The sequence below is a fragment of the Zalophus californianus genome, chromosome 5 (genome assembly GCF_009762305.2).
Source record: "Zalophus californianus isolate mZalCal1 chromosome 5, mZalCal1.pri.v2, whole genome shotgun sequence".
In the NCBI taxonomy this organism is placed as follows: domain Eukaryota; kingdom Metazoa; phylum Chordata; class Mammalia; order Carnivora; family Otariidae; genus Zalophus; species Zalophus californianus.
The window spans coordinates 551,105-563,523 of NC_045599.1; the positions used below are offsets into that span (position 1 = coordinate 551,105).

At 41.3% G+C, this 12,419-nt stretch overlaps 1 protein-coding gene across 1 annotated transcript in view; it reads left to right on the forward strand.

Moving 5' to 3' along the window:
* OBSCN (obscurin, cytoskeletal calmodulin and titin-interacting RhoGEF) overlaps window positions 1-12,419 on the forward strand; it is a 103,689-nt gene that overhangs the window by 17,958 nt on the left and 73,312 nt on the right. Inside the window, exon 10 of the mRNA XM_035727619.1 lies at window positions 11,610-11,885. Within this exon, the coding sequence (XP_035583512.1) occupies window positions 11,610-11,885 (276 nt within the window). The remainder of the gene's footprint in view (window positions 1-11,609; window positions 11,886-12,419) is intronic.

Below are 12,419 nucleotides of genomic sequence, written 5' to 3' on the forward strand. Positions count from 1 at the left end.
TGATTCATTAGTTGAGTATAACACCCAGTGCTCATCAAAACACATGCCCTCCTTAATACTCATCACCCTGTTACCCCATACCCCTCCCGCCTCCCCTCTGAAGCCCTCGGTTTGTTTCCCAGGGTCCATTGTCTCTCATGGTTTGTCTCCCTCTCTGATTTCTTCCCATTCAGTTTTCCCTCCCTTCCCCTGTGGTCCTCCATGCTATTTCTTATGTGCCACATATGAGTGAAACCATGTAATAATTGACTTTCTCTGCTTGACTTACTTCACTGAGCATAATCCCCTCCAGTTCCATCCATGTCGATGTAAATGGTGGATGAGTATAATATTCCCTTGTATATATGGACCACATCTTCTTTATCTATTCATCTGTTGAAGGGCATCTGGGCTCTTTCCACAGTTTGGCTACTGTGGACATTGCTGCTATGAACATTGGGGTGCACGTGCCCCTTCTTTTCACTATATCTGTATCTTTGGGGTAAATACCTAGTAGTGAAATTGCTGGGTCATATGGTAGCTCTATTTTTAATACCTTGATATTTTTAGATAGATATTTTTAATATCTATTTTAGTATCTCCATACTGTTTTCCAGAGTGGGTGTACCAGCTTGCATTCCCCCCCAAAAATCTATTTTGCCAATCTCTACCTTTTAAGTGGAGAATTGAATCTATTTACAGTTAAAGTAATACTTACAAGGAAGTATTTCCTATTATTTCTGCTATTTTGCTCTTTGTTTTTTTAATATGTCGTATCTTTTTTGTTCTTTTTCTCTCCGTTACTGTCTTTTTTATGTTTAATTGATTTTTTTTTTTTCTGGTGCTTCATTTACTGAGTGTGTGTGTGTGGTATTTAATATAACTTTATATATATTATACATACATATAATATCTATTCTAGTTATCTACCTATCATCTATCTATTTGTCTATCTATCTACTTATCTAGTTTTTTCTTAGTCGATATCCTTAGTGGTTATCACAAATAATATCTTAATTTTATAATATTCGAGTTTAAAATTATACCATTTTAGTTTAAATAAAAAACTGGTCCTTTACAGCTCTGTGCCCCCACACAAAGCACAGCTTTATGTTGTTATTGTCACAATTCATGTCTTTATACACTAGTTTCAATCCATTAACTTTATGGTTTTATTATTGTTTATGCATTTGTATTTTAAGCCATATAGGAAAAAAACGAAGAGTTAAAAACTTAAAAATGCTGTAATACTGGCTTTTACATTTACCTGTGTAACTACATTTACTATTGTTCTTTATTTTTTCACATGGTTTTAAGTTACTGTCAGTGTTTTTTCATCTAAGCCTGAAATGCCTATTTAGCATTTCTTGTAGGACAGTTATAATAGCGACAAAATCCTCAGTATTTTTTGAATGGGAATGTATTACTTTCCTCTTCATTTTTAGGGATGCTTTTGCCAGATATAAAGTTCTCCGTTGATAGTTTTTTTCACCGAGCAATTTAAACACATCACCTACTAACTTCTGACCTCTGTGGTTTCTGAAGGGAAATCAGCCGTCACTCTTAGGAGGAGGCCTCTTACATGATGCGTTACTTCTCTCTTTATGGTTTCAAGATTCTTGTTGGGGCACCTGGGTGGCTCAGTCAGTTGGGCGCCTGCCTTTGGCTTGGGTCATGATCGTAGGGTCCTGGGATTGAGTCCACCATCTGGCTCCCTGCTTGGCGTGGAGTCTGCTTCTCCCTCTGCCCTTCACCCCACTCTCTCTTGCTCATATGAATAGATAAAATCTTAAAAAAAAAAGATTCTTGTTGTTTTTGGCTGTTGGCAGTTTTAGTATAATCTGTCTCAGTGTGGCTCTCCCTGGTTTGTCTTGCTTGGAGTTTGTTGAGGTTCTTGAATATTAATTTTGGAGATTTTTGATCATTCTTTCTTAAATATTCTCTGTGCCCCTTTCTTTTCCCCTCTCCGTATAAATTCCCCTTGTGTATATGTTGCCCCACAGGCATTTAAGGCTCTATTCATTTTCTCCATTCTTTTTTCTTTCTGCTCCTCACACTGGGTAATTTCATGAGATCTGTGTTCAAGTTTGCTGACTTTTTTCTTCTGCTCAAATCAGAGGTTGAACCCCTCTAGTGACTTTTCATTCCAGTTATACTTTTCAAATCTAGAATTTCTATTTAGTCTTAGAAATCTATCTTGTTATCGATATTCTCTGTTTGGTGAGACATTGTTCTTTATTTGATGAGAAATGGTTTCCTTTAATTTTCTGAATATATTTAAACTAGCTGACCTAAAGACTTTGTTTAGTGAGACAATATCTGGATGTTCTCAGGGACAGTTTCTGTTGACTGCTTCCTTTCCTGTAATGGGCCATTCTTCTTTGCAAGTCATGTAATTCTTCGTTGATAAGTGGAATATTAAGTAATATAATGTGGAAACTTGAGTTCAGATTTTCCAACCCCCTCCCCACTTCATTGTTGGTGGTTTTTGTTTTTGTTGCTATTGTTTGTGTGTTCAGTGACTTTTCTTTTTTGAAGAACTTATTTATTGCATGACATTGGGAACAAAATGAGTGTCATTTGCCCATTTGTTTCAGGAGTATGTTAAATTACATGATAAACAGAGAGGAAACATCCTTGCCATTTTTCCCCATACAACTTGATTTTTGTATGACCTTATTAGCTAAGATTTTTCCAAGGACTATCTCCTTCTTCTGACTTTTCTGAACTACTTGTGTGAAGTCTACATTTTGTACTGTGTGAACCACTGAAGTCTCTGGTTGGTTAGCTTATTGGTCAGCTAATGGTTTTACAGTGATTTCCTTAGATGGCTGTAACCAGTAAGTCTCCCAGTTCTTGTCAAGGGCCTTTTTGTGGGTGTTGGTACATGCATATACCACTTAGCCAGGAGGTTTATAACTCCATATTTGCCCTTACATCATGCTTCCACAGCCTCAAGTTTAGCCCAATGTGTGAGTTTAGGACCTTCTCAAGTAATTCCTGAGTATATATATGTGTGTGGCCTTCTAGATGCCCAGAAATGTGCCAGAGCTTTCCAGAGCCCTCTACGGACATCTCATTCTGCAGCTTTTCCTTTTAAGCTGATTAGGTTGTCTGTTGTTTGCCCAACTGATATCTACCACCTTGGGCAGCCATGATGTTCAGTAATTGCCTGTGATTGTTTTCAACAAATGCTGATGGGGAAAAGGCTGTTTGCATTGGGTGAGCTTCTCTTCAGGCTTGAGTAATAGGAAGGAAGGAAGGAAGGAGGGAGGGAGGGAGGGAGGGAGGGAGGGAGGGAGGGAAGGAAGGAAGGAAGGAAGGAAGGAAGGAAGGAAGGAAGGAAGGAAGGAAGGAAGGAAGGAAGGAAGAAAGGAAGGAAGGAAGGAAGGAAGACTGTCTTGTGAGTGGAGTTTTCCAGTGAACCACCGAATTGGTCAAATAATGACAGTTCTCTGGCAATGCGGCTTTTGCCTCATTCTTCCCACCTCGTGTGGCTTCCAGGCTGCCATTCTTCACTGTGTTTGTGGACTATTGGTTTTCCAGGCTACCTCAGGATTAGGGAGGCAGGTATGAAATTTGGTAAGTTAAAACACCACAAATCTTGATGTTCTTACTGAGATTCAGCTGTTTTCCTGGAATATATGCTCCGTAGACTGTTGCAAGTCTTTGGTTAATTTCCAGAGCTCTGAAAAAGTGGATTCCAACAATTTTGGCCAGTGTTTTAATTATTTATGGAGGAAAGTTTTACACAATTTTTGAAAAGTTGTTATTTTGCCATTTTTGCTGACATCTCCTTTAGTGATTTTGGAGTATTTAACCAGCCTTTCAATCCTGAGATTAAGGCCACTTGACTGTGGTGTGTTATTCTCTTTACATGTTTCTGATTCAATGGGATGCTGTTTGGTTGAGAATGTTTATATTTATGTTCTTGAGGAATTCTGGCTTGTAGTTTTCATATATGTATTTATGTGGTTTTGTCCTCAGGGTAATGCTGGCCTCATACAATGGGTTGGAAAGGGTTTCCCTCTCATCCGTTTTCTGTGAGAGATTGTGTAGAATTGATGTGATTCCTCTTCCTTCTTTAATTTCTTTTTAAAAATTATTTCTCTGATTAAGTCAGTGAAGTCATCCTGACCTAAAGATTTCTCTCTTTAGAAGGCTTAAATTTTGAAAACATTTTATTTATAGTGATGAAATTATGCAAGTTACCTGTTTCCTCTTGGGCAAATTTTAGTAGTTCGTGATTTTTGAGGAATTGTTCTGTCTCATCAAGTTTTTTTAATTTATGTGCATAGAGTTGCTTGTAGTGTTCTTTTATTATACATTTAATGTCAGCAGGGTCTGTGGTGATGTTCCATTCCATTCCTGATACTATTAGTTAGTTAGATCTTCTCTCTTTTTTCTTTATTAGTCTTGCTAGAGATTTATCCATTTTATTGATCTTTTCAAAGAACCGTATATGGGGCGCCTGGGTGGTTCACTTGGTTAAGTGCCTTCGGCTCAGGTCATGATCTCAGGGTCCTGGGATTGAGCCTCAAGTCAGGCTCCTTGCTCTGCTTCTCCCTCTCCCTCTGCCACTCCCCCTGCCTGTGCTTTCTCGCTCTCTGTCAAATCAATCAATCAATCAATCAAATCTTTAAGAAAACAAAAGCAAAAAAAGAACTATATATAGTTTTCATTGATTTTCTCTATTTTTTTATTTAATTGATTTCTGTTCTTATTACTTTTCCTTCTGCTTGCTCTGGGGTTATTTTGCTTCTAACTTCTTAAGGTGGAAAAATGGATTACTGATTGAAATTGTTTCTTTTCTAAGTGAGTTTCTTTTGAAGTGAGTTTTTTGTAGATAACACAAAGTTGAGTCATTTTTAAAAATCGATTCTGACAATCTCTGTCTTATAATCAGTGTGTTTAGACTATTTTCATTTAATTCAATAATTGTATGTTTGGATTTACGTCTACTATTTTATTATTTGTTTCCATTTTTTCTCTTTTTTGGTTCCTCTTTTTCACCTTTTCTGCCTTTTTTGGGTTATTTAGGATGTTTTTAGTATTCCATTTTATTTTTATTTTTTTTAAGACTTTATTTATTTGAGAGACAGACACAGAGACAGTGAGAGAGAGCACAAGTGGGGAGGAGAGGGAGAAGCAGGCTCCCTGCTGAGCAGGGAGCCCAACACGGGTCTTGATCCCAGGACCATGGCATCATGACCTGAGCTGAAGACAGACACTTAACCACCACCAGGTGCCCGGGATGTAGAAGTTTTATCAATACGTAGGTCCTTTTACTCTTCTACCATTATGTTATTAGTTGTTTTATGTAATATCTCTACCATTGAAAACTTCATCAGACAATGTGATAATTCTTGCTTTCTATTACAAAATACATTCCAAAGAATTCAGCAGGAGAAGAATAGTCTGTTTTGTTTACCCAGCATATTAGTCATCTCAGGCTGCCATAACAAAATACCACAGATTGTGTGGTTTACACAACATTTATTTTCTCATAGTGCTGGAGGCTAGAAGCCCAAGATCAAGGTATCAGCTTGGGCATGTGCTGGTGAGACCTCCCTGTCTGGCTTGCAGATGGCTGTATCCTCACATATCATTTCCTCTGTGCGTACATGGAGAACAAGAGAGACATCTGGGGTCTCTCTCTTATAAAGATGCCAGTCCTATGGATTAGGGTCCCACCCTTGTGACCTCTTTTAACCATAATTAACTCCTTAAATGCTCTATCTCCAAAACTGGGGGTTAGGGCTTCAACAAATGGATTATGGGGGGGTGGGAGGACAGACAATTCATAGTCCATAAGGCCCAAACATTTACCATTTCTGTTGGTCTTCCTTCATTCCTGATGCTCTGAGTCTTCCTACAATGTCATTCCCCATATAGAAATTCTTGTAGAGCGATCTCTGGCAGTGAATTTTCTTAGCTTCCCTTCGTGCAGAATGTCTTTATTTTATCTTCATTCTTGAAGGAGATTTTTGCTGGATACAGAATTCTGGGCCAATTAATGCTGACTAATTTTCGACGAGAAATTCACAGTCATTCCAATTGTCCCCCCCCACAAATCATGTGTTTGTATTCTCTGCCTGCTTTCAAGAATCTTTGTGGTTTAATTTTCAGTGGCTCTGAAATGGTGTGTCTGGGTGTGGATTTCTTTGGGTTTATTGTGTCTGAGATTTGCTGGGCTCTTATAATCTGTTTGAGGTCTTTCATCAAATTTGAAAGGGTTTCAACCATCGTTTCTTGAAAATATTTTTTGAACTGTACTTTCTCTCTTTCTAGGACTAATGACATGAATTTTGGTCCTTTTAGTTTCATCCTGTAGGTCCCTGAGGCTGTATATAAAAATTCCCTTTCTTGCTCTTCTTTAGGTTGGTTAATTTCCATTGATTTATCTTCAAGTTCTGTAGCTCTTCTGTTGTCTGGATTCTGCTACTGAGCCTATTCAGTGAATGATTTCAGTTATTTTATTTTTCCACTTGTAAAAGATATATTGGCTCTTTATGTCTTGTCTTTCTTTGTTGAGAGTATCTCTCTTTCCATTCCTTCCAAGGGTGTTTGCTTTCACTTTTTTTTAAACAGCTGCTTGAAATTCTTTGTCAGCTATTTCCAACATCTGTGTCATTTTGACACTGGTATCTCTTAACAGTCTTCTCCTGTGCCAGTGAACTGAGGGTTTCCTGGTTATTCGGGGGACTGTTTTGGATGGCATCCTGGATATACTGAATACTATGTTTGAAACCCTGGGTCTTCTTTACATCTAATGAAGAATGTTGATTTTTTTTGAAAGCTGGAAATAAGCTTTGTTGAGTTCAAACTATGGGTTCCTGCCAGCCTTTCATGGGTTGTTTTGTTTCCAGAGGCTTTGCAGTGCCATTTAGATCTGTCCTGAATGTGCCCACCTAGTAGTTAGTGTGGCTCTGGACAGTGGCCCGTGCCGCAGGTCAGAACTCAAAGTCTGTGGCCTGCTGACTGGGGTCAGATCCACTCACATGTGGCTCAGGGGTGAGACCTGGTGTTCCTGGACAACTGCATGTTCTAGATCTTCTGTCATCCTCTTGTTCTTTAGTTGGAAAGGAGGGGCTCCTGGCATGTTGCTTTGGTACCTGTTTCCCATGGTCCCTCCTGCACCAGCAGGAGGGTAGAGAAAGAAAGATCAGTGGGTCTTCCTTCGGTTGGAGAGCAGTGCTCTCCATCCCCAGTGTTCTAAGGGTCTCTAATCTTTGTGGGCTAGGATGTAAGCTAAGGGTCTCTAATCTTTGTGGGCTAGGATGTAAGCTAAGGGTCTCTAATCTTTGTGGGCTAGGATGTAAGCTAAGGGTCTCTAATCTTTGTGGGCTAGGATGTAAGAGCATGGAGGAACAATGGGGTGTCTTCCATTCTCTCTGAACACTTGGTGTCCTCTTCCCTATGCTCTGGGGGAGACATGGGGGCCTACTTCTGGAAGTTGAGCTGCCCTATGTGCAGGCAGGGGGAAAAGGTAGACTCACTTCTGGTTTGGTGGCCTTAGAATTCTGTTTTATTTATTTTTTTCTCCCCAATCTGCCTGCTGCTGCTTATTTTGAGAATCTTCAAACCAGCCCCATGGCCCTGTGGCTGCACTCGGTGACTGAGACACGGTGAAGTGTTTGTGCCTAGAACTGGAATCAAGCACAGGTGTTTTTGTAAAAATATGGGTTTTAATTTTTTGTAATTATGTACATGGATCCAAACTTTGGTGTTTCTAGTGTGGGACAAATCCTAAGCATCTTTGTGGTGATATTTATAACTCAGGTCAATTTTGAAGGTAAACCACTGTGCAGTTGGGGGCCTCATGGTGTGGGCTCAGCTGTGGGGTCAGAGTGACCATGGAGGACTCCACATGCTTCTTCCTGGGCACAACCAGTGGCAGACCATCTCAGACACACAGGGACATGCACACACACACATACACTTACACAGGCATGCACATTTGAACACATACATGCTCACACACATGCATGCATAGACACATACACATGCACATATACATGCTCAAAACACATACATATACACATGAATAGACATATATACACCCTTGCACACATTTCAACACACATACACACTCACAAACACATATACACACAAACATGCATGCATGCACATTTACACACATATGCACATTTAAACACATACACTCTCACAACACATGCATGGACATACATATACACAGGCACATCCATCCATACATACATACCTCCCCCCACAGATATACACATAGACATACCCACATATGTAGACACTACACACACAGTGTGATCAGGAAGGATTTTGTGACATGTATATCAAAGAAACACAATTTCTTTTAAGGTTAGTCTGTGAGGATTCCTTTGAAGTGAATATCAGAAATAACAGAGACCTGGTGTGACCCTACTTTGAGGATGCCGCTGAGTCTGGGGCCACAAAATGAGTGGCAGGTGCTACTCTACAGTCTGCAAGGTGTGTATCCAGCTGGCCATGGCTGAGAGTGACAGTTGGCTGTGTGGTTAGGTGTTTTCTGCTTTCACATAGTAGTGTTTGTGAGGACTCATCCATTTGCAGAATTCTGGTGGTAGCTTCAATGGGTGAAGAAATGATAGAGAGGCCGAATCCAAAAGTAAGGCTGTTGTTGGCTGGGAGGGTAGATATGGTGGGAACTCAGGTGGACATCATATTCACAGGAAGCATGTGGACTCCACTTAACCCTTCTGGCCCCCGAAGACATCTTACTGCAGAGATTTTGCCTCTGGAGGTGTCTGGGTCAAACAGAGGTGGTAGTTGAAGGGATGGAGAAGGTGTGTGAGTGTATGAAGTGGTGCTCATGTGGGTGTGGGCTGAGAAACAGTAGTCATAGGTGAGTCTTACAAGCTTAGGTGAACACATAGACTGAGTGGCCACCATCTGAGACATGGCAGGTGGACAGGAGCAGATTCGCTGGGAGGAGCAGTGACAAGTTAGCCTGGGATGTCCAGGGGGTGGTTGGTGTCTGAGCATGGTACTCAGTTGATGTTGGTCTGAGGAGGGAGATTCAAGATTTGTTGGTGTGTTGGTGGTGGGAGGGACTGGAGGAAGAAGTACCGTGGAAGGAGTGGATGATGATGGGACCTACCCCTGGGATCCTGGGGGAGCTGGAACCATGTAAGGAGAGGCCCGGAGGTTTGGAGGGAGAACCCAGTGACATGGAAGCTGATTGCAACCCTCACCAGCCACTGCACAGATTGTTGGATTATCACTGTCTTCCATCCAGCCACCTGCTCCAGGTGAAAGTCAGCCAGCTGGATGCTTTATTTTTTTCTCCATGAAAAATACATTTAAGGCATAAAAATAGCACCATCTATACTTTGGCTATGTGCATTTTAAAAAATATTAAAAATCCAATTAAAAATCTTGTAACTCAAAGATATTGCCCATTCTTGGTGCTATCACATAAAGAATTCTCCCTGAAATGCAAGCTGGTATAGTCACTCTGGAAAACAGTATGGAAGTTCCTCAAAAAGTTGAAAATAGAGCTACTCTATGACCCAGCAATTGCACTACTGGGTATTCACCCCAAAGATACAAATGTAGTGATCTGAAGGGACAACTGCACCCCAATGTTTGTAGCAGCAATGTCCACAACAACCAAACTATGGAAAGAGTGCAGATGTCCATCGACAGATGACTGGAATGGAATATTACACAGCCATCAAAAAATGAAATCTTGCCATTTGCAATGACGTCGATGGAACTAGAGGGTATTATGCTAAGCAAAATAAGTCAATCAGAGAAAAACAACTATCATATGATCTCACTTATATGTGGAATTTAAGAAACAAAACAGAGGATCATAGGGGAAGAGAGGAAAATTTCAAACAAGATGAAATCAGAGAGGGGGACAAGCTATAAGAGACTCTCAGTCATAGGAAACAAACAGGGTTGCTGGAGGGGAGGTGGGTGGGGGGATGGGGTAACTGGGTAATGGGCATTAAGGAGGGCACGTGACATAATGAGCACTGGGTATTATATAAGACCGATGAATCACTGACCTCTACTTCAGAAATCAATAATACATTATATGTTAATTAATTGAATTTAAATTAAAAGATGAAGGAAAAAAATAAAATTTAAACAGTATTAAAAAAAGGAGTTCTCCCTGAAAATACCAATACTTTGATGTGCAGGCTAACAACCAAGATTTCTACTGACTTCTATTAGGAGGAGATTAGAGAGGTGTTCCCAAAGCAGAAAGTCCCTAGTAGATGAAATTGGAAAGGTGGAGTTAAGAGCACCCCATCTGGATTTTGGTTTTCCAGCAGTACCATTGACTTCTATAGTGTGAAAACTCTCCCACTGTGGACGTCTGCAAATGTGGGCAGAATGTAACAAAGTCAGGTTAAGTTAATTTCTGGACTGGCAAGGAGAAAAAGGTACATTTCCAGGTGCTAGAAAAGAGGAGGAAAACGTAAGAAAGAAGTGAAATAGTAAGAAGAAGAAAGGGAGATTCAAAGAAGAAGCAAATGAAGCTTCGTGAATGGGAAACACATGATAAATACCAAATTAGACATGATTGAAGACAGAAATCACTGAATTGGAAGATAGATTTGAGGAAATTACTCAGAGTGAAACACAGAGATAAAAAAAAAATAAGGAAGAAGGACAGATGTAGAGAAGAGAAGCAGTAGGGCCACATGTGTGTCCAAAAGGGCCTCTAGGAGAGACTGGAGAGAATGAGAAGATAAAATTATGAAGGAAATGACATAGAGAACTTTTAGCAGCGGTTGAAGATGTGAATCCTAAGCTTCAGGACTCCCAAGTGATCATGGGAAATGTAGGAGAAATAAACCCACAGCTAGACACACCATAGTGAACCACAGAAAAGTAAAGATTAATGGGAGGACAGGAATCCTTCCACAGATTTGTCAACAGCAATGAAGAGCACAAAGAAGGCATCATCTCCAACGTAGTGGGGGAAGATAACTGTCAACTAGAACTCTGTATCCAGCTGAACTATCATTCAAAAGTTAGAGTGAAATAAAGATGTTTTCAGGAAATAAATGGAGATAATTTACTTTTCACAAAATCCTGCTGGAAAAAAATTGTTGATGGATATACGTCAAAAGGAAGAAAATTTAGCCTAAGGGGACAGACTGGGTCCTAGAAGTAATGTGATGTGAAGCTAAAGAAGGAAGTCAATAAAAACTATGTCTGTCCCCAGGCCAGGGGTTGGGTTACAGGGATGGTGATTGGCTGGCTAGAACTGACAGACTGCATTAGGGGTCATTGTGTCTGTGTTCTTGTGACTTGGACATCGCCTGCTATTGGTGACAGTGCACAAAAAATTCTCTCTGAATATATCTGTGCTTTGATGTGCAGGTATGCCACCATTTGTTAGGATAATTATCACGGATGATAAATGCCAAATCCTGAATCATAACACATACCTACCTGGAGATTATTTGACATGGAGGGTTCAGATTCTGAAAACTAACCTGTTGCTTGCTTTATGTGTCTTCTGAGTGTGGGGTTCTCTGTGTAGATGGAGCCAGGAGCAGAACAAGCATGTGGCCAAGGCCTCCTGGTTTTGAAATCTAGAAGGTGGCCCCTAATTCAGTTCTAGATATTTGATTATTCCTCTCTGTCCCCAGAGCCCTCTGTGGTGTTTGCCAAGGAGCAGCCAGCACGCAGTGAGGTGCAGGCCAAGGCGGGGGCCAGTGCCACCCTGAGCTGTGAGGTGGCCCAGGCCCAGACAGAGGTGACGTGGTACAAGGATGGGAAGAAGCTGAGTGCGAGCTCCAGAGTGCACGTGGAGGCCAAGGGCTGCAGCAGGCGGCTGGTGGTGCAGCAGGTGGGCAAGGCGGACGCTGGAGAGTACAGCTGTGAGGCCGGGGGCCAGAAGGTGTCCTTCCACCTGGATGTCGCAGGTCGGTAATTTGGGTTCAGACTCTAGCCTTGATCGAGGGGTGATGATGGGAATAGCATAGAATTCAGACAGACTCTGGAACACTTTCCATTACAAATACCCCTTCATATGTCCCTCCCCTACCTGCTATTCTCACACACGTGGCTGAGGCAAGAGAGTTTGGATGGGAACGTGTACGTGGGAGGTTAGGGTATACTTGTGCTCTGTTACTGGTGTTTCAATCGATGGTCCCGATTTAGGAGAGCTCACACAGACATTCAGAGAATGTGTGGTCCCCACCTGGAACAGCCGAGGTCGAACAGTGGTATGATATGTGGTGCCCACCTGGAACAGCCCATTTGAACAGTGGTACGATGTGTTGTCCCCACCAGGAATGGCCCATGTAGAGAGAGATAGAATGTCTTGTACCCACCTGAACAGACCACTGGAGCAGTGATAGGCTTTGTGGTCCAAACCAGGGACAGTCCAGGTGGAGCAGTGATACAATATATGGTCCCCACCAGGGGCAGCCCAGGTGGAGCAGTGATACAATATA